The 22497-nt window shown below is 44.8% G+C and overlaps 2 protein-coding genes across 2 annotated transcripts in view; one reads left to right on the top strand and one right to left on the bottom strand.

Moving 5' to 3' along the window:
- The window catches only part of LOC121679680 (regulator of G-protein signaling 3-like), a 30350-nt gene extending 14187 nt beyond the window's left edge, over positions 1-16163 (top strand). The window contains exon 5 of the mRNA XM_042058582.1: positions 16104-16163. Within this exon, the coding sequence (XP_041914516.1) occupies positions 16104-16163 (60 nt within the window). The remainder of the gene's footprint in view (positions 1-16103) is intronic.
- A 48-nt stretch (positions 16164-16211) lies between these two features.
- Positions 16212-17791, bottom strand: LOC121679679 (protein TsetseEP-like). The gene is made up of 3 exons (XM_042058581.1): positions 17783-17791; positions 16513-17108; positions 16212-16326 (listed from the first exon to the last, which is right to left on the bottom strand). The coding sequence occupies exons 1-3, from the start codon at positions 17789-17791 to the stop codon at positions 16269-16271; spliced, it is 663 nt and encodes a 220-aa protein (XP_041914515.1). The 3' UTR covers positions 16212-16268.
- Positions 17792-22497: the final 4706 nt, after the last annotated feature.

Genomic DNA, 22497 nt, shown 5'->3' with positions numbered 1-22497 from the left:
GTCTCAAAATTTTCTTCAGCTGAACAAAGAAAAAACTGAAGTAATTATATTTGGTAAAAATGAGGAAAGACTTAGGGTTGCCACTCTCCTTGACACAAAAGGGTTGAAGGCAAAGGATACTGTTAAAAATCTTGGTGTATTAATTGACAGTGATCTAAATTTCAACAGCCACATGAAAGCGATAACTAAATCAGCTTTTTACCACCTCAAAAATATTGTCAAACTCAGAGGGCTGATGTCAAAACATGACTTAGAAAAACTCATTCATGCATTTATCTCCAGCAGGGTTGATTACTGCAATGGACTGTTCACAGGCCTTCCTAAAAAGACTATTAAACAGCTTCAGGTGATACAAAATGCAGCAGCTAGGACTCTAACAAAAACTAAAAGAACTGACCACATTACTCCAATTCTTAAGTCCTTGCACTGGCTTCCAGTAAGTCACAGAATTGACTTTAAAGCACTATTGCTTGTTTATAAATCAGTAAATGGAGCAGGACCTAAATACTTGTCAGACATGCTTCAGCAGTACACACCTTCTCGTCCTCTCAGGTCCCAGGTGAAAAACCTGCTAGTAAAACCTACAGTTAGAACTAAACATGGTGAAGCAGCTTTTAGCTGCTATGCGGCTCAGCTGTGGAACCAACTTTCGGATGACATTAAAAAGGCCCCAACTGTAGCCAGTTTTAAATCTAGACTTAAGACCAAACTGTTCTCAGACGCTTTCTGCTAACTGTGCCGAGTTACAAATTCTGAATCTGCCTCGATAATTATTCTACTTTGTCTTTTATTACTTTTTTTACTACTTTTGCCTTTGTTTTTGCTTACTAATTATTCTTTATTTTTAAATGATTTTACCTTGTGTTTTATGTTTTCTTTTTATTATGATCTTTACCTTTTAACTATTCTTTGACTATATTGTCCTTCTATGCTTTTATTTGTTATTATCGTTTGGTTTTGTTTATGTAAAGCACATTGAATGACCTCTGTGTATGAAATGTGCTATATAAATAAACTTGACTTGACTTGACTTGACTTGTTCAACTTCGAAAAGCTTCACCCGATGCCAGTCACTGATCGCAATTTCAAATTTCGGGAAGCTTTGTTCAATCTTTTTAAGTTTTAAGTGCAGTAGGCCCCTATCTGCCCCCTTTAGAATTATATCTCGAGCCTATTATAAGGTCCAGTGCGTTATGTCCTGGGATTCGGACGTGCTCAAAAAGAAAAGAAAACACACTTTTTTATAGATGGTTATGAGGAGCAATATGAGTCTGAACTCAGTGTCATTCAGACTCAACCCTCTTGTTGCTTTGATATCTTTTTCGTTGTCGTTTGAACGTCGGCAAGCAGGCATGTTGCGGTTGCAATTTAAGTGAAATTTCTACAGTAGGCCTACAACATGCAACATGCTTGTTAGGCTGGGCTACTGTCTTGTACAGGTAAATGTTCAACAATTGCTGGTGTGCAGGCTATAATCAATTAGCTAAATCATTTGTCCAGCTGTTTTTAAAAAAATTAGTGCTACATTCAAACGCAAAAGGTGCTTTGATATCTTTTTCGTTTGAACGTCGGCAAGCAGGCATGCTGCGGTTGCAATGAATGAGGATAATTGGTTTTATCTGCGGATTTATTTTTTGCATTATTTTGAATATGACTCGCTCCAGTCTCAACAGCATGTCTACTTTTTCCACACGCATCTAAGTTCTAACACACATCCCCTCTCGCTTTCTCTCTTTCCATCCCTGCGCACGGGGCTTTCTTAAAGGAGCTGCACCATTTTACAACAATTGCATCTACATTTTCATATTATAATGTTTTGTCTGTTTAAGTGTAAGCTTAAACTACTGTGATCAATTTAAGTTCCCGTGCCCCTGCTGAAAGTCTCATGCGCTTATCGTTACACTATCACATCTATAAGTAACCGTGACAAATAGGGTATAAGATATATAAACTCACGCTATTGTATTATCATATATGTTTGGTAATGGCTCACTGAGTCATGGAAGCAGTTAAGTCAAGTCGCATCAAAAATAGTAGTGGCAGAACTCCCAAGTGACACCTTGTGGTTGTTTGTGTCAACTGCAGTTTGCGCCAGTTTCTGCTGAGAAAATGGGGTGCGTGATTCATGAAGGAACCCGTCCAAACTTAACTGGGACCCACTGTATACATCTTACTCTAAAATACAATGTCACAATATTCTCAGAAAGCTTATTTCTTCTTCATTTTTCATATATTTTATAATGAATTTGATTGAATTTGTGGCGGTAGCATGAATTGGACAAGGGGGTGGGGGGTCTTGGTAGTGTATAGGTCTAATTGAGTGCCTGTCACTTTAACCCTTTAGGCGCCAGGTTTTAAAAAAAAACATCATTTGATTTTTACATCAAAATTTCAAAAGGCCATGGCTTGCAAGTGGTCAGAGATAAAGTCCTACTATAAATGTGAAAATCATTGAGTATGGACAAAAGTTTATGAAGGGGGTAAATGTACACATCTAATTTGCATATTATGACGTCACTGGATGACAACCACCTCGAATTATGCACATTTCAGTAAATACTGGATGTTGAACATATATTTGAGCAGTTTTGCTTACTTTTTTGTCATTTCACCCACATAACACCTGAACAGGAAAGCAGTCACATGTAAACCAACAATAGTAAACTATTACTATAACCACAAACCTTATTCTACTATACAATAAAATAGCCTGGTCAAATCAGTGCTATGGAGGAAATGCACGCCTTCTTCGTGTGTTTCTCGCATGTTTCTCTCGTGCTTCCTCAACATAAAAAAAAAAAGGTTGAGCTTGAATCGAAGCTCTGGGTGTCTGCCAACTAGTGGTGGAGAGTACAAATGAGATTTGTCACCGTACATGGATCTATCGTGTGTTTTAATCAGTGACGTTGTTTGTCGCAATTTTGCAACTTTGACGGGTAAAGGGTTAAGACGTTCATGAGGGAACCCTTGCAATTAACACAGTTAAAAGGCTGCTGATGTGTGGATGCAATTCATAGCGTTTTCTAAGTAGTTAGTTAAAATAAAGGTTTGTACTTCTCCTTGGGACAAGCACTTTTCTTGGAGTCTTGGAAAACACTTTTCCATTTGAATTGGGATAAGAGTCAATAAAATGAGTGCATGAGTAGCGAAATTGACAAGCAGCTGTAAGTAGGCTAAGCATGCTAAACTCGACGACATCCAAACAGTATTCTAACGTTAGCTTTGAAATACTTGATTGCATAACTTAACTTAGTTTAGTCTCATCAATGTATGTTGTGATAAAACCTTAGCAGAGTTAACTTTAATGCAGCAGTTTTGAACAAATTTGCTTAGCATTGTCACGATGCTAAGCGGATTTAATAGCAATTTAGCCCACCGTCTTCTATGCAATGCTTCTATGTGGCAACAACAATCCTTCAACAATCGTTAATGTTTTGTTAAATGCACATGCAGAGGAGGGGCAGGGCAAGGAAAGGCTGCGTGCGTAAAAAGCGCAGCTCAGTGAAAGGATTTTATCTTATCTTTAATTTAGTACAACATAGAAAATGAATGTGTGGCGGCCGGTTTTGATTTCATGGCGCCCCGCCACAGATTAGTCAACGTATGGGAAACACTGCTACAGTCTCACATACACTCTCACACACACGTTTCTCACACACACTCTTAACTTTTAATGAGGCAGACTGCCACTTGACCAGTGTTTCTCTTAACAGCCAGCTTGCATTGAATTTAAAGCAGCACTAAAGAAGATTTGCTCTCGGGTCCCCTTACAGTTGAGCAGCGTAATTGACTTGTCGCTAAGCGCCGCCCTTAGACAGCAGATGAGACAATGACAGTCCAGCCTCAGTTCGAACAACTCCATAGGAAACAACATGGAGGAGGCATAACATCACAAATTAATGGTTATTTATGGAGTTTATTTCCTCAAAAAAACCTGACAGATAACCATGGTCAAATGATGTGCAGGGGGGGAGGGGCGTGTAATACCGATAGCTGGTACCCGAGAGGTTAGAAACGGGGGTATATTTCATCAACAGTAACGTTGCCTACAGTTAAATCCCAAGTAACGTTGCCTACAGTTAAATCCCAAGATTTGCGAATGTTAACATAGCCTAACATATCTCAGTCTCAATCTTCCACTAGCTAGCTAGCATTAAAGGGAAACTTGGCAGGATTTCCCCCTCTGCTGGAGAAATTGTGCATTATGCTATTTCAAACTGTGGGAAAAGGTAACGATAAAGCACATGGATTTGTTTACAAGCTAGCGAACGGTTAGCATAAGTTTGGCAGAACTATGTGGATGTTACAAGGTAAGAAACACAATTTAAAAGAAGTTTCTTGTTTCTCACTTCTCTTTCCGGGACGGTAGTCTCAATGTTGCAAGGTTGGTTTTCCGCCTGGGGACGCTAGGCACAGTGGGGAAAGTCACCATTTTCACCAGAACAGGTCATTTAACCATCCAAATGATTTCTAAACGGGTTTATTAGGTTGAAATAGTTGCCAAGTTCCCCCCAGTCTCAATCTTCCTAGCTAGCATTAACGAAGGGGTCTCAAACTCAAATGAGCTGGGGGCCACTTCTGCCAATGTCATCTGATTGGAGGGCCACGTCAGAGTTAAAGAATAATACAAAAAAAGAATGGCTATTTCCTAAAATGCAATAGTTTTTTCAAATACTGTATTTTTAAACACAAAACTACAAACATGAAAGTGCTGAAAGTATTTGTATCTATTTTTAGACACCTGTGCTAGCAACCTTAGCTTATAAATAAAATAATGATAAAATAAATGTTAATACAAATTATAAAAACAAACAAAAAAGCATAAAAACAGGTCAAAGTCTGCTTTATTGTCAATTTCTTCACATGCCAAGACATAGAAAGAGATCGAAATTACGTTTCTCACTATCCCACAGTGGAGACAAGACATCATTTTACTAGGGATGCACGATTTATTGGCGGCCGATATATTATTAGCCGGTAAGTGAAAAAATTAAAATATTATTATCGGTCCGATAACAGAATTCTGGCCGATAATTTGCGCCGATATTTTTTAAAGTCCTAATTTAGGCGTAAGGTCCGTCTGGCTACACTGAGCTAGCCTTGAGCTAGACTTGAGCTTGGTTGGCTATACTTTTTCCTCAATATAATGTCAGCGGTGTGAATGTATTTCACCACTCTAACAAAATCTGTGTATATGCGTTCATTTGGGAATCTGTGCATCTCAAAATCCTCTCGTGAATGATCCGCCATTTAACCTTAAACAGAGCGGAGCTCAGCCCTATCTAGAGCCGTCTTGTGCTGGTGTGTTTGCACTTTACCGCGCTGGTCGGGGAAACAAATAAACAAACTCGTTAGTGGGACGAGTACATAAGTAGGCCTAGTTCTAAGTTGTGTTTTAGTATTATATTTGCATTACTTTAGCTTGGGTTTTGTATTATTACCTAGAAATATGCTAACCATTCGTGCTTCAGTTCCGGACAGGTCATCATAATAAGTTATTAAAACCTCGGGGCTAACGCCTTTCATTCCTGCTGCAGCAGGTTGTGCGCAACAGAGTAGACGGACATAAGATACAGTCTGAGGAGTTGCAGCTTTATTCAGTTACCCGCAGTTGAAACTAAACCTAAGTTTCCCTCACAAACTCTGATTTGGTCGCTATACTGTAGCATATTCCAAGCTGAGCCGTTTATGAGCATTTAGTCCTAAATGAAAACAATTCAAACTCTCTAGCCACTCACTCGCAATTGACTGACGTCAGGTTCACTTAAAGGAGCCACACATACTTTAGGGCTAGGCTACTGTTATGTTGTTGACTGCCGTACTATTGGGGACTATTATGAGTTCTGTCCATCATTTGGTGGTAGGTAAAATTACTGCAATAAAATTATGCTTATTAAATGCTTTCCCTAAATCACTTTTCACAATTTTTTTTCAAGAGTAATATTATCAGTTATCGTATCGGTATCGGCCACAACAAACCAATAAATATCGGTTATCGTTATCGGCCCTAAAATTCCATATCGGTGCATCTCTAAATTTTACCAATTAAGTCCACAGACAAACATAACATTCAAGTAAACAATAAAAAGTAAATAAGAAGGCACATAAAATGAAAAAATAAGAGCAGCAAAATTGGGTTGCAATTGTGCCTAGACAGTCAATATAGTAGTGCAAAGTCAGGCCAATAAATGGCTGAGGTAGTTCTGTTTGACCTAAGTAAGCAAGTGGCATAGTGGTGCAAGTTATGTAAGAGCAGCAGAAGTGTGTTGTGTTTTCAGGACAACAACAAGTTGCAAAGTGTGCAAGTGTACAAGTGGAGTAGTGCAAGGCAGCCATTGTGGGTCTAAAGTCCAGGATGTTATGTAGCTGAGGGTGGAGGGGGGAGAGAGTTCAGCATCCTAACGGCCTGGTGTATGAAGCTGTTGGTGAGTCTGGTGGTGCGGGAGCGCAGGCTTCTGTACCTCTTCCCAGAGGGCAGTAGATCAAACAAATTGTGGGCGGGGTGACTTGCGTCACTCACAATTGTGGTCGCCTTGCGGGTGAGGTGGGTGGTGTAAATGTCTTTCAGGGAGGGGAGTGAGGCACCAATAATCCTTCCAGCTGTGTTCACAATGCGCTGCAGGGCTTTCCTGTTCTATTCAGTGCAGCTTCCGCCCCACACAGCGATACAGCTGGAGAGGATGCTCTCAATAGTGCCTCGGTAGAATGTGGTCATGATGGCTGGTGGAGCACTTGCTCGCCTGAGTTTCCGCAGGAAGTAGAGGCAGCGCTGAGCTTTCTTCGCCAGTGATGGAGCAGTGTTGGTGGTCCAGGAGAGGTCTTCACTGATGTGCACCCCCAGGAATTTGGTGCTGCTCATTCTCTCCACCACAGCACCGTCGATGGTCAGTGGCAGGTGTTGGGTGTGACCTCTCCGGAAGTCAACAACAATCTCCTTGGTCTTGCTGACGTTCAGCAGGAGGTTGTTGTCCCTGCACCACGTGGTCAGAAGGTCGACCTCCAACCTGTATTGAGTCTCGTCGCCCTTGGTGATGAGACCCACCAGAGTTGTGTCATCAGCAAATTTCACTATGTGATTGTTGCTGTAGGTTGCAGTGCAGTCATGCGTCAGCAGGGTGAAGAGCAGCGGACTGAGCACGCAGCCTTGGGGGGCCCACGTGCTCAGTGTGATGCTGCTTGAGATATTGTTGCCAACACATACTACTTGAGGCCTCTGACAGAGGAAGTCCAGTAGCCAGTTGCAGAGGTAGGTACTGAGTCCCAGTTTGTCAAGTTTGCAGATGAGTTGTTGTGGTATTATGGTGTTGAATGCAGAACTGAAGGCTACAAACAGCGATCTCACATATGAGTCTCTTTTTTCCAGGTGGGTGAGGGCTGGGTGGAGGGCAGAGCAGATTGCATCCTCTGTGGACCGTTTGGCTCGGTATGCAAACTGGAAGGGGTGCAGGGTGGGGGGGAGAATGGATTTGATGTGTGACATGACAAGCCGCTCAAAGCACTTCATGATGATGGGTGTCAGTGCCACGGGGCGGTAGTCATTGAAGCAGGATGGAGCAGTTTTCTTCGGCACAGGTATGATGGTGGCAGCTTTGAAACATGACGGGACGATGGCTTGCTTCAGGGAAGTGTTAAAGATGTCTGTGAAGACATCCTTAAGCTCCTCAGCGCAGTCCTTCAGCGCACGACCTGGGATGTTGTCTGGGCCTGTTGCCTTACAGGTGTTGATAGCAGCAAGTGTCCTCTTCACGCTGTCGGCAGAGAGGCACAGGGGCTGCTCGTGTGGAGGGGGAGGGGTCTTCTGTGGGCAAGTGCTGTTTTGTGCTTTAAAGCGAGCAAAGAAGCGGTTCAGATTGTTGAGCAGAGGGATGTTGCTCTCACAGCTCTGTTGCGCGGGCTTGTAGTCCGTGAGGGCCTGAATGCCCTGCCATAGGCTTTGTGCGTTCCGGCTGTCTTTGAAGTGGATGGTTATCTTGTATTCCTTTTTTGCTTCCATGATGCCACGGGACAGGTTGGCTCTCGCTGTTCTCATGCCAGCTTCATCCCCAGCTCTGTAGGCTTTGTCTCTGGCCCTCAGCAGCCTGAGGACATCCCCTGTCAGCCATGGCTTCCAGTTAGCCCGAGTGATGTCTTTTGTGTGGGTCACATCATCGATGCACTTGGTGATGTAAGAGGTTACAGTGTCTGTATACTCCTCAATGTCTGTCTGGTTGTTGTAAGTGGCTGCCTGCTTAAACATTTCCCAGTCTGTTGTGTCAAAGCAGTCTTGAAGAGCATCGGAGGCTCCCTCAGGCCACACTTTTACCTGCTTACGAACCGGTTTGTTTGCTTTTACTCTTTGTCTGTATGCGGGCATTAGCATATCAGTGATATGGTCAGAAAGTCCAATGTGGGGGAGGGGGGTGGCTCAGGTCCAGGATGTTGTCTCCTCTTGTTGGAAAATCAACATGCTGGTGTAGCTTTGGAAGAACAGTTTTAAGATCTGAATGGTTAAAATCTCCAGCGAAGATGGTGAAACCGTCTGGGTGTGCCGTCTGTTGTTCACTGACAGCCTGGTACAGTTCACTAAAAGCCGCATTCCTATCGCTGTTATTGTTGGTAGGCGGGATGTATACTGCGACTAGCAGAATCGCAGTAATTTCCCTTGGCAGGTAAAAAGGACGGCACTTTATGATCATAAACTCCGCCAGTGGTGAGCAGTGTTTGCATACTACTACAGTGTCCCGGCACCTAGTGATGTAGTACTCGAGTCCGGTCTCGGACTCGAGTCCGGTCTCGAGACCAATTTCTGCTTTCTCGGTCTCGTCTCGGACTCGTTCCTTCAAAGACTCGGTCTTGACTCGGTCTCGGACCACAGTGGGAGGAGAAGGACTCGTAATTTCAGACCGAGTCCTCGAGACCAACGCATTTTTTATGTTCATATAAAAAAACAGACAACACATAACAAAAATAATAATAAAATGCAATGTTGACCGGCATTATTTGAAAATGACATCCCATGGTGCAATGCAAAGATACTACAAGGATACAAGGATACAAGGAAGTTTATTGTCACATGCATATAGTTACTGGAAGTAAGAAATGCAGTGAAATTATGTCTGGTGTCAGCCTATTTGTGCATTAATGGGGGGGGGGGGGTAAAAAGTGCAGTAGAAGAGGGGTTTAGTAGATTAAGTGGCAAGGGCTGCATAAAAAAGGTGGGGGAGGATTGGGATTGGGTGGGGGGCACCAACAAGGAGCACCCAAGAGCAACAGGGGCAAGGAAAAACTCCCTTACCAAGGAAGAAACCTTGGGCAGATCCACGGCTCAAGGGGCTAACCCAACTGCCAGGGGTCTTGGTGTGTGTGTTGGGGGGATGACAGGGGAGATGGGATAGTGTGCTGTGTATGTGGGGAGAGGGCAGTGTGCAATATGTGTGTTGGAGAAGCTTCCTCATGAGACAATGTGCTGTGTATTGGGGGGGGGGGCAGTGTGCTGTAAGTATGTTGGGGATGTGTGTTGGAGAAGCTTCCTGATGAAATAATGTGCTGTGTATGTAGGGGGGGGGGGGGGGGGGGGGCAGGGACTTACTATTGCAAGCAGAGTACTGTATGTAATGTATGTGAGTGATGACAGTGAAGATGTGTGTGTGGGCGGGAGGGGAGTGGGGCAGTGACTGTGTGTGTGTGTGTGTGTGTAGGTGGGTAGGTGGGTAGGTGGGGGCAGTGTGCTGTAAGTATGTAGAGGATGTGTGTTGGAGAAGATCCTGAAGACAATGTGCTGTGTATGTGGGGGGGGGGGGCAGTGTGCAGCAAGTATGTAGAGGAGGCTTACTGTAGCAAGCAGTGTGCTGTATGTATGTGAAGTGATGACAGTGATGATGTAAGTGTGTGTGTTGGGGGGGGGGGGGGTCAGGGACTTACTATTGCAAGCAGAGTACTGTATGTAATGTATGTGAGTGATGACAGTGAAGATGTGTGTGTGGGCGGGAGTGGAGCAGTGACTGTGTGTGTAGGTGGGTAGGTGGGGGCAGTGTGCTGTAAGTATGTAGAGGATGTGTGTTGGAGAAGATCCTGAAGACAATGTGCTGTGTATGTGGGGGGGGGGGGGGGGGGGGCAGTGTGCAGCAAGTATGTAGAGGAGTGCTGTATGTATGTGAAGTGATGACAGTGATGATGTAAGTGTGTGTGTTGGGGATGGGGGTGGGGTGGGGGGGCAGAAAGGCTAGGCAATCAAGGACATGGGTAGATGGAGGAGAAATCAAAAATAATAAATAAAAAGTGTGCAAAAGTTGGAGAAAGTCAGATATGTGTGTGTGTGTGTGTGTGTGTGTGTGTGTTTTGACGTGTGATGAAATAAGAAAATAAATAAAAGGTCTGTAGCATAGGGAGAGGGATGTAAAAGTGCTAAAAGTCTTGTAGGTGTGTGTGGGTGTGTGTGTGTGTGGGGGGGGGGTCATGAGTGCTGAGGAGTGAATGAGTGCAAAGTCAGTATAGTGTGAGTTCAGAGTTGGGAAATGTTTGAGAGTCCTGAGGAGTGAATGTGTGCAAAGTCAGTATAGTGTGAGTTCAGAGTTCGGATGGCCTGGGGATAAAAACTTCTCCTGAGTCTCTCAGTTCTGGCTTTGTGACTACATAGGCGTCTTCTTGATTTCAGCGGTAGGAATAATCCATTGTTAGGATGAGAAGAGTCCTTCAGAATCTTTTGGGCTCTTAGGAGTACTCTTCTGGAATAGATATCTTGTAGAGCAGGGAGTTGAGTTCTTATAGTACGTTCAGCTGAGCGCACTACTCTCTGCAGAGTACAATCTCTAACTGTGGAGTTCCCATACCAGGTGATGATGCTACCAGTTAGAACACTCTCAACCGCTGAAGTGTAGAAGGCCTTCATGATGGATGTAGAAACTTTGAATTTCCTTAGCTGACGAAGGAAGTAGAGTCGTTGTCTGGACTTCTTCAGAACATATTGAGTGTTAACAGTCCATGTTAAGTCTTCAGTAATGTGGACACCAAGGTATTTAAAACTTGTGACTCTCTCTACAGGTTGCCCGCTGATCATTAGTGGGGTGTAACTGTAGATCTGCTGCTGCCTTCTGTAATCCACTACCATTTCCTTGGTTTTATTGATATTCAGTGTCAAGCTGTTAGATTGACACCACTGTGCCACCTCATCAACCTGATCCAAGTAGAACTGTTCATTGTTGTTACTAATCAGGCCCAAGATCACGGTGTCATCTGCAAACTTGATGATGGAGGTATGACTACTGTTGGCTTTGCAGTCATGTGTGTAGATGTTGTACAGCAGTGGACTCAAAACACAGCCTTGGGGAGCACCAGTGCTGATGGTTAATGAGTCAGATGTCAGACCCCCCACTCTAACCACTTGTGAACGGTTGGTGAGGAAGTCAAATATACAGGGTGGTGTTCAGTCCTAAGGCCTTCATCTTTGTGACCAAGGTGAGAGGTACTATCGTGTTGAATGCTGAACTAAAGTCAATGAACAGCATCCTCACATAATTCCCATTCCCCTCCTCCAGGTGAGTTAAGGTGGTGTGCATGAGGTTTGAGATGGCATCCTCTGTAGACCTGTTGGCTCTGTAAGCAAATTGGAGGGGGTCGAAGGAGGCAGGGAGGGATGAGCAGATAATGTTTTTCACAAGCTTCTCAAAACACTTCATCACTGTAGACGTCAGGGCTACTGGGCGGTAGTCATTCAGACATGATGGACTTTTGTTTTTCGATACTGGAACAATAACAGACTGCTTGAGGCAAGTAGGAACTGTCTCTTGAGCCAATGATGTGTTAAAGATATAAGTGAACACAGGAGCTAACTGAGCAGCGCAGGATTTCAAAACCCTGTTAGAAATTCCATCCGGTCCAGTAGCTTTTCTACAATTTACCCTCCTAAAGGCATTGCTCACATCGACCTCAGAGACACAGAAAGGTGCATCCTCATTTGCTTCACATGCTGCAGCTAGTCCAATATAGTCTGTGTTTTTCATGTCAAAGCGAGCATAAAAAGCATTAAGTTCATCAGGGAGGGCTTTACTCACATTCATCATAGGAGGGGACTTTCTTTCAAAGCCAGTGATGGTTCAGAGTCCTTTCCACACTCGTGCTGGATCACCCTCCAAGAAATCAGCTTCAACTCTGTCTCTATAGCGCCGCTTAGCATCTTTAATTGCACTACGTAAACTATAAGATGCTGCTTTGTAATCCGTCATATCCCCTGAAATAAGCCCAGCATTATAAGTCATGGTGCGTGTCTTTAATGCCGTTCTCACTTCTCTATCCACCCATGGTTTCTGGTTAGGGAAGCTTCGGATCTTTACAGTTGGGATGATGGAATCAGTTAGCATATTGATGTAACTCAATGATACTTCCGTAAACTCATTGATGTCAGCAGAGTTCGTCTTGAACATCTCCCAGTCAACGTTGCTAAGGGCGTCCTGTAGCCTGGCTTCCGATTGGTCAGTCCAGCGCTTGACCTCCTTCGTCACTGGGGGGTCCGTCCGACTTCTCTGTTTGTACATAGGCAGTAGGAAAACAGCGGCATGATCTGATTTTCCGAAAGCTGGTAGAGACTTCGCTTTGTAACTGTTCTTGAACTGTGTGTAGCAGTGATCCAGTGTGTTTTCACCACGTGTAGGGAAGTGAATGTGTTGAATAAATTCAGGCATGGACCGGTTCAGATGTACTTGATTGAAATCACCGGCCACAATAAGCGCAGCTTCAGGGTGCGTGTGTTGTTGTCTATTTAACACTTCTTGCAATTCTGAAACCGCAGCATCTGTGTTGGCTTGTGGAGGAATGTAGACAGCGTTGAATATTACCGAAGTAAACTCACGGGGCAGGTAGAAGGGTCAACAGACGATCGCTAGATGTTCTAGATGAGGCGAGCAGGACTTTGAGAGAACGGTGACATTTCTAGGATCACACCACTTGCTGTTCGTCATGATGCAAACACCGCCACCTTTCGATTTTCCGGATTCCTCAGTCCTGTCAGAGCGAGCAGCAGAGAAAAACTCCACCGGAGTGATGGCACTGTCCGGAACAAGTTCAGTTAGCCATGTCTCAGTAAAGCATAGAATGTTACAGTCCCTGATGTCTCTTTGAAACTGTATCCTCGCTCTTAGTTCATCCATCTTGTTCACAAGAGACTGGACATTGGCTAGGAGAATGCTAGGCAGTGGAGGCCTATGAGCTCTATTCCGCAATCTGTTACGGGCCCCGGCTCGTTTTCCTCTGTGTTTTTTCCTTCTGCGCCGAGATGCGTCTCCATGGTTCCCTGATGCATCTCGGAGAATCTCAGTCGGCCAGGTAGAATCGTCAATTAAAACATCCCGAAACAAAAAAGGCAATTCATTTCCGATGTTTCGGAGTGTAACGCCATCATACGTAATCAGTGCAGTGGAAAAGTGCAAAAAATTAGGGGTTAATAAAAGGTAAAAGAGTAAATATTTTTTACTGCCGTCAGAGCCGTTTATTTATCTCTATGGCTCTGCTGCCGGTGAGTGTCTGTAGGTCAGCATAGTCCATATTAAGACGTCAAGACTGCTCCTCTAAACAATTCCCAATCTAGCTTAGTCTGTAGGCCTAACTGTTGATTATTAACTGGGGTGATATTAAATTCTGAATATTAAAACTGAATTTTTTTTATGGTCTTGGTCTCGACTCCTAAAGGACTCGGTCTCGACTCGGACTTGCTTCTTCAAAGACTCGGTCTTGTCTCGGACTCGACTGTATTTGAAAACCAACAGACTCGGTCTCGACTCAGTCTCGACCCTTCAAAGACTCGGCCTTGACTCGGACTCGGCATAGGCGGTCTCGTCCCCATCACTAATGAACACTTTGCAGACATCCCCTCCATTAGATCTGCAGATGGACTTATTATAACAGAACCAGATTAATGTAACTTTTAGAGATTTCTATTCTACTTTATATCAGTCTGAGGGGCAACTAGATGAAAATGGATCTCAGAACTACCTTAAACAGCTAGATTTACCATCTTTGTCAGCAGAAGATTCTTTGAGCCTTGACAACCCTTTAACATTAGAAGAGCTGGAAAGGGCAGCATTGTCTATGCAGTCTAACAAATCCCCTGGGTTGGATGGAGTTCCTCCAGAGTTTTATGTTAAATTTTGGGAAAAATTAGGTCCTCTACTTTTAGATATGATCATGGCATCAATTGAGAATGGTGGTTTTTCAAGAGATGTTAATACAGCTCTTATTTCACTTCTCTTAAAGAAAGGAAAAGACCCCAGACTGTGCTAGCTACAGACCTCTGAGTCTACTAAACGCAGACCTAAAAATCTATGCTAAGATACTGCATTGAAAAGTTTATGCCACTTCTGGTTCATTGCGATCAGACTGGTTTTATTAAGTCCAGACTTGCCTCTGATAATGTTAGGCGACTTCTTCACGTTATTGATGTTGCGACAGACATAAAAGTTCCACTAGGTGTACTGTCCCTTGATGCCATGAAGGCCTTTGATAGGCTGGAGTGGGCCTTTTTATGGTCTGTATTGGAAATTATGGGATTTGGGCTGTCCCTTGAGCCCTTCGCTCTTTCACTCGAGCCCTTGGTGCAAATGATACGACAATCTGCCTCCATAAAACCCATTTCCATTTTAAACACAGAACATAAAGTAGCTCTTTTTGCAGACGATATTATAGTTTTTATGGAAAACCCAAACCAGTCTATACCAAATTTGTTATCGGTTTGTGGAGTTTGGTGCTTACTCTGGATTTAAAATCAATTGGTCCAAATCTGCTCTTCTTCCTTTGAATGCCACTGCAAAATCACTGCCTTCTCCCGCTAAGGTCCCTGTTGTCCAGCACTTTAAATATCTTGGAATTCAGATTTTTCCTTCAGGCCCAAATTGTAAAGATGAACATTTTGCCAGCTCAATGATTCTGCTCTGCCCCCCCACAGATTTTTGGAAGAAATTACATTCTGACATTTCCCAGTTTATCTGGAACAAAAAACGTCCCAGACTTAAATTTTCTATATTGCAGAGAAGTAGAGGAGATGGTGGTTTAGCGGTACCTAATTTTAAATATTATTATTGGTCCTTTGTGCTTCGTCCTATTATTACATGGAGGAATGCTAACACACATCTTGGCGTGGGTTAAAGGAAAAAATGGTACAACCATGGAGTTTAGAGAATGTCCTCTTTTCTAATGTCTCAGATAGACAAAACATGTTATGTTTTGGTCCATTGGTCTCAAGTGATGGGGGAGCCGTGGCCCACTGGTTAGCACTCTGGACTTGTAACCGGAGGGTTGCCGGTTCGAGCCCCGACCAGTGGGCCGCGGCTAAAGTGCCCTTGAGCAAGCTCCCCGAGTGCCGCCGTTGTAGCAGGCAGCTCACTGCGCCGGGATTAGTGTGTGCTTCACCTCACTGTGTGTACACTGTGTGCTGTTTGTGTTTCACTAATTCACCGATTGGGTTAAATGCAGAGACCAAATTTCCCTCACGGGATCAAAAAAGTATATATACTATAGATATACACTATATATGTGTAAGGGTCCTGTCCGTGCTCCTTTGTTTGTTTCCCATGTGCTTTGTGTTTACCTACCTGTCACCTGTCTTTGTCTCCGCCCCATCTCCTTATTTGGTCTGTGCTTCCTGTCTTGTTAGTTTTCCCTCCGTTTCTGTTTCCACACCTGTTCCCCGTTATTGTCTTGTTGGTCTCGTCCAGTCCTCTGTCTTTCTGTTAATTAGTCTGTTAGTTTAATATTGGTTTCCACCTGTCTCTTGTTTTACCTTGATCATTGTCCACCTGTTCCCTGTTACCCATTGTGTATGTAAACCCTCTGTCTCCTCTCCGTCCTTGTCGGTTATTAGTCTATGTGGGTTGTGTTCTTGAATAAAGATTCTTGTAGTTCAACGATTCCCTTGCCTTGCCATACTTTGCCCGTGCAGCCGTGACAGAATAACCGACCGACAAACATGGATGAAGGCAAGTTTTTTGATTTTGAGTCAAACTTGCCACTGCACCTAATGCCCTGGGAGCTGTTCTGGGAGGATGAAGAGGGGGAAACCACTGAGGATGACTGGTCCTCCGAGGAGGATGGACCAGGTCCCTCTCCAGTCCCAGCTCCCCAACACCCTGGGCCTGCAGTTCTTCCAGCAGCTCCCGCTCCGATTCCGGCTCCAGTTCCGATTCTGGCTCCAACCCTGAATCCCGCTCCAGTTCCGGCTCCAGCCCCGATTCTGGCTCCAGCTCCAGTCCCTATTCTGGCTCCAGTTCCGGTTCCAGCTCCAGTCCCGATTCCGGCTCCAGCCCCTATTCTGGCTCCAGCTCCAGTCCCGATTCCGGCTCCCGCTCCAGTCCCGATTCCGGCTCCAGCCCCGATTCTGGCTCCAGCTCCAGCCCCTATTCTGGCTCCAGTTCCGGTTCCAGCTCCAGTCCCGATTCTGGCTCCAGCTCCAGCCCCTATTCCGGCTCCAGCCCCTATTCTGGCTCCAGCTCCAGTCCCGATTCCGGCTCCAGCTCCTGCTCCCGATCCAGCTCCGACTCGGGCTCCCGATCCAGCTCCCTCTCCAGCCCCGAGTCAGACTCCTGCGCTGGCTCAGGCTCCAGTACCGACTCCGGCTCCAGTCGCGATTTCGACTCCGGCTCCAGTCGCGAGTTCGGCTCCGGCTCCCGATCCAGCTCGGGCTCCCGATCCAGCTCCGACTCGGGCTCCAGTCGTGAGCTCGACTCCCGCTCCGGATCTGGCTCCGACTCCGGCACCTGATCCTGCTTCCGATCCCGCTCCAGTCCCGATTCCGGCTCCCGCTCCAGTCCCGATTCCGGCTCCAGCCCCGATTCTGGCTCCGGCTCCAGCTCCCTCTCCAGCCCCGAGTCAGACTCCTGCGCTGGCTCAAGCTCCAGTACCGACTCCGGCTCCGGTCGCGATTTCGACTCCGGCTCCAGTCGCGAGTTCGGCTCCGGCTCCCGATCCAGCTCGGGCTCCCGATCCAGCTCCGACTCGGGCTCCAGTCGTGAGCTCGACTCCCGCTCCGGATCTGGCTCCGACTCCGGCACCTGATCCTGCTTCCGATCCCGCTCCAGTCCCGATTCCGGCTCCAGCCCCGATTCTGGCTCCGGCTCCAGCTCCCTCTCCAGCCCCGAGTCAGACTCCTACGCTGGCTCAAGCTCCAGTACCGACTCCGGCTCCGGTCGCGATTTCGACTCCGGCTCCAGTCGCAAGTTCGGCTCCGGCTCCCGCTCCAGATCTGGCTACGGCTCCCGATCCAGCTCGGGCTCCCGATCCGGCTCCGACTCGGGCTCCAGTCGTGAGCTCGACTCCGGCTCCAGCTCCCGCTCAGGCTTCGGCTCTGACCGGTCATCCATCGGGCCGTCCGCCTGACCCGCCGTCTCCGACCGGCCGCCCAACCGGCCGTCCGCCTGACCCACCGTCTCTGATCGGCCGCCCAACGGATCGTCCGCCTGATACTCGGTCCCTGGCCGCCCGCCTGACCCTCCTGCCGTTAGCCCCCTCCGCCCACCCTGTTTGGACCTTTTTTTTGTTTGGGCTGTCTGGAATCCGGCACTTGGAGGGGGGGTAATGTAAGGGTCCTGTCCGTGCTCCTTTGTTTGTTCCCCATGTGCTTTGTGTTTACCTACCTGTCACCTGTCTTTGTCTCCGCCCCATCTCCTTATTTGGTCTGTGCTTCCTGTCTTGTTAGTTTTCCCTCCGTTTCTGTTTCCACACCTGTTCCCCGTTATTGTCTTGTTGGTCTCGTCCAGTCCTCTGTCTTTCTGTTAATTAGTCTGTTAGTTTAATATTGGTTTCCACCTGTCTCTTGTTTTACCTTGATCATTGTCCACCTGTTCCCTGTTACCCATTGTGTATGTAAACCCTCTCTCCTCTCCGCCCTTGTCGGTTATTAGTCTATGTGGGTTGTGTTCTTGAATAAAGATTCTTGTAGTTCAACGATTCCCTTGCCTTGCCATACTTTGCCCGTGCAGCCGTGACAATATGTGATTCGAACATGGCGCTTAGTAGAAAAAGAATGTAAGATTTCCTCTAAGTGGCATACACTTTCCCCTCTATTCCACAACAAAGGGTTGCTGATTGGGGGGAGACCTATTTCTCCATCACATTGGAGGGATAAAGGTATCCGTTATTTAAAAGATCTATGCACTAACACCACCTTAGGTTCTTTTCAGGATATTAGAGCCACATTCAATCTACCAGGCTCCTCTTTCTTTTTTTACTTACAGATCAGATCAGCTATGAAAGCTTATGGAGTTCCTTGGCAGCAACCATTGCCCATTCATCCCCTAGGTAAATTGATTTCAGTGCAAAATGGAACCAAGGGCATCTATGTTTTACAAGTTTATTTTAGAATCCTCATGTCATGCAATGCCTTTAGACAGAGTATGGAGACAGGATTATCCTGCTCTGGATCCAGAGTTTGACTGGGAGGATGTTTGGGAAAGTATAAAGGAGGCGGTTACGTAACCCTAACCATCAGCAGATACATTTTAACTTCATACATAGAACTTATCTAACTCCACGTAAACTTTTCTGTATGAAGCTGATAGACTCCCCTTTGTGTTCCTTTTGTAATCTTAAGTGTCCTGGGACATTTTTGCATACGATGTGGGAATGCCCACCAGTGGCGCAGTTCTGGAATGAGGTTGCTTCAACGCTGTCAGATCTAGTGGGTGAACCAGTGTCAGCGACCTTGCCTGTTCTGATGTTAAATGACTTATCAGAGCTAAACACATCTAGGCTAAACAAGCGCATCTTTCTAGCTGGTCTGACAGCTGCGAAAAAGCTAGTTGTTACGAGATGGAAACCCTCACAGACGCTTAACCCTTTAGGCGCCAGAGGTTTTTTTCCGAAACGATCAATTTTGACATCTTCATTTCAAAAGGCTATATCTTAAAAGTGATAAGAGATAGAGACTTTCTGTAAATTAGAGAAATATTAAGGATGACCCAAAGTGTATGTAGAGATTAAATGTTTATATCTAATTTGCATATTATGACGTCATATGGTGGCGGCCATCTTGGATTATAGAATTTTCATGAAAAGTTGCATGTTTGAATGATAAAATGCACCACTTCTTTCCCCCCAAAATGTCCCTCACCTTCTGTATGCTATATTGCACAATACTGAATGCTCAGGTAAATAGTAAGTAGTGAACAAACTGTGTAAATCATTACTAATAAATGGCAGAAACAAACCAAATGCATGTAGCAGTAGACTGGCCTTTTGCTGTAGAGCAAGTCGCGTGAAGTCCTTCTCCGCTGTGGCCACTGAATCAAAACACTCTTCAGGCAAGCACTCCTCCCGTAGCCAGGCCCAGGCGACGGCTGGTCTCCTCCTGCGGCTTCTACTGAAGGCCTCTGTAAGATTTTTAGTACCCCTTACAAGGGTTCTCTTCAGATCCTTTTGCTTGGGCCTCCACCTAGCGGTGAGCATGGACGGATTAGGAACTTTCGGGCCCCTGGGCCCAGATGTATTAAGGGGCCCCCATTAATTGTCGCATATGTGGAAGGTTTGGAGGTCCTTCCAAACCCCCCATTTGTTTGATGTGATTTCCTGTATTCTGGTGCATTTTGGGGATGGCCAATACTAAATTCAATCAGATTCATAGCCTACATCCTGATGTGTTGATATTGAGGCAATGATTTCATGCAAAGGCTTGGGCTTCAGGGCTCCCTGACCCCTTGGGCCGGGCCCGGTAGGCCCGTGCAGTAATTCATCCCTGGCGGTGAGGTCTCCCACTCCCGGCTCCTCCAGCACTGAAGACACTGTCTCCTACAGAACGCAACTTGCTCCTCCATGGAAAATGTGCCCATCTACAGGTGCTGCTTTGGAAAGCAGCAGACCGTCCTGATCCACCGGCTGTGGATATAACCGCGTTTGGAGGGAGTTAGAAGACAGGAGAGGAACTTGCCCACCCTCGATTCAAGTCCTGTTGCTCCTCCTGATTTGTTAGATGTTATCAGCTGTAACTGCAAAGCTGGGTTAAAACTGTGTATACAGTACATGTATCTGGACAGGCCTGGCCTGTACTAATTATTGTTTCTGCAAAGGCAGTGATGTTGCATGTGGCAATATATTTACACAGCAAAAACAGCAGAAGGACAGGGATGAAGAGTCTGGAGAAGATGGCGACAGGACAACGGATGAGGACAGTGAGGAGTAGTAGAGGCTAGTTCTTCCCTTTGTTACTCAATTGTGAGTCACAGCAGAGGGCCAGTGAATAGCTATTTCCAAAATGATTGTGGAATTCAGAAATAACTTGAGGATCCAAATTATTCCTAAACACTGAACATTTTTATCCTCCAAAAATCCGTCTAAATCGCCCCCAAAAACTCAGCAAAATCAGCTTAATTGAGAATAAAAACGTGACCAAACCAAGTTTAAATAGTGATTTTGAATCTTGAAAATGTCAGATATGGACTCTCCAGTAACCCCTAAAACATACTAACATGGTCCATTTTGGCCAAGCAGCTCTTATAATATGACCAATATAGGTGATTATGCTCATTTATGCTAATTAGCCCCATTACACAAATTGCCCAACATATGCAAATTAACATCCGGCAGATGTGCCTATGTCTCCACACACTCAAAACACAGCTATGATGGTAAAGAGGAGAATCATAAATGATCAGACAAGTGCTCTCTTTGAGCAAGCACTTTCACTAAAGTCAAGTCAACTGTCAGACTCTGAAGACTTATTTGATCACTTTAATGCAAAAATGGCAAACATTATGGATGACATTGCTCCATTACAATTCAAGAAAGTTAAGGACAAACAGAAAGCACCATGGAGGCAAAATCCAGCAGTTAAACTTCTAAAAAGAGAGTGTAGGAAGACTGAAAGAAAATGGCGTAAATACAAACTTCAGATCCACTATGAAATCCATAAAGAGATGCTCCGCACATATAACTCTGAAATATGCAAAGCAAGACAGTCTTCCTTTTCTAACATTATCAATAGAAGTTCAAATAACACTCGTATTCTATTTTCAACTGTTGATAAGTTAACAAATCCCCCCTCACAATTAGTGCCTGAACTTCTCTCAACTAATAAATGCAATGAGTTTTCATCTTTTTTTAAAGGTAAAATTGACAAAATCAGACTCAACATATCTGCTCAATTACAAATTCAACAACCTGAACTTCCAGCAACAAACAGAGGGAAACTAAACTTGATGTCAGAGTTCAGCTTGATAGACTACGAAACACTTGAAAAAACGGTACAGAATCTCAGCTCTTCCACATGTGTCTTAGACACTCTGCCTACCAATTTCTTCAAAACTGTTTTTCACCTCATAGCGGCAGATGTCCTTCAAATTGTAAATGTATCACTGCTGTCTGGCACTTTTCCTAAGTCACTGAAAACAGCTGTTGTAAAGCCACTTCTCAAGAAAAATAACCTGGATGCCTCCATGCTAAACAATTACAGGCCCATATCCAATCTACCTTTTATTGGCAAAATTATTGAAAAAGTAGTCTTTAATCAATTAACCACCTTCCTAACATCAAATGGGTATTTTGATTACTTTCAGTCTGGTTTTCGGGCAAATCACAGCACTGAAACAGCTCTCATTAAAGTTTCCAATGACATACGCCTCAACACAGATTCAGGTAAAACATCAGTCCTAGTGCTACTGGACCTTAGTGCAGCATTTGACACTGTTGATCACAATATTTTACTACACAGACTAGAACACTGGGTTGGATTTACAGGCATAGTTATCAGCTGGCTAAAATCATATCTACAAGAAAGGAGCTTCTTTGTTGCCATCGGAAACTGTACCTCAACACCAACGTCCTTGACCTGTGGTGTTCCCCAGGGGTCGATCTTGGGGCCACTATTATTCAACCTCTATATGCTCCCACTTGGACAAATCATTCAAAATAATTTGATTTCATATCATAGCTATGCAGATGACACACAAATTTACTTAGCTCTATCACCAAACAACTATGGTCCTCTTGAATCTTTTCTTCAGCTGAACAAAGAAAAAACTGAAGTAATTATATTTGGTAAAAAGGAGGAAAGACTTAGGGTTGCCACTCTCCTTGACACAAAAGGGTTGAAGGCAAAGGATACTGTTAAAAATCTTGGTGTATTAATTGACAGTGATCTAAATTTCAACAGCCACATGAAAGCGATAACTAAATCAGCTTTTTACCACCTCAAAAATATTGCCAAACTCAGAGGGCTGATGTCAAAGCATGACTTAGAAAAACTCATTCATGCATTTATCTCCAGCAGGGTTGATTACTGCAATGGACTGTTCACAGGCCTTCCTAAAAAGACTATTAAACAGCTTCAGGTGATACAAAATGCAGCAGCTAGGATTCTAACAAAAACTAAAAGAACTGACCACATTACTCCAATTCTTAAGTCCTTGCACTGGCTTCCAGTAAGTCACAGAATTGACTTTAAAGCACTATTGCTTGTTTATAAATCAGTAAATGGAGCAGGACCTAAATACTTGTCAGACATGCTTCAGCAGTACACACCTTCTCGTCCTCTCAGGTCCCAGGTGA

The sequence above is a fragment of the Alosa sapidissima genome, chromosome 13, assembly GCF_018492685.1.
Source record: "Alosa sapidissima isolate fAloSap1 chromosome 13, fAloSap1.pri, whole genome shotgun sequence".
NCBI lineage: Eukaryota > Metazoa > Chordata > Actinopteri > Clupeiformes > Clupeidae > Alosa > Alosa sapidissima.
Note: the sequence above shows the minus strand (reverse complement) of the source record. Positions and strands in the feature narration are given on the sequence as shown.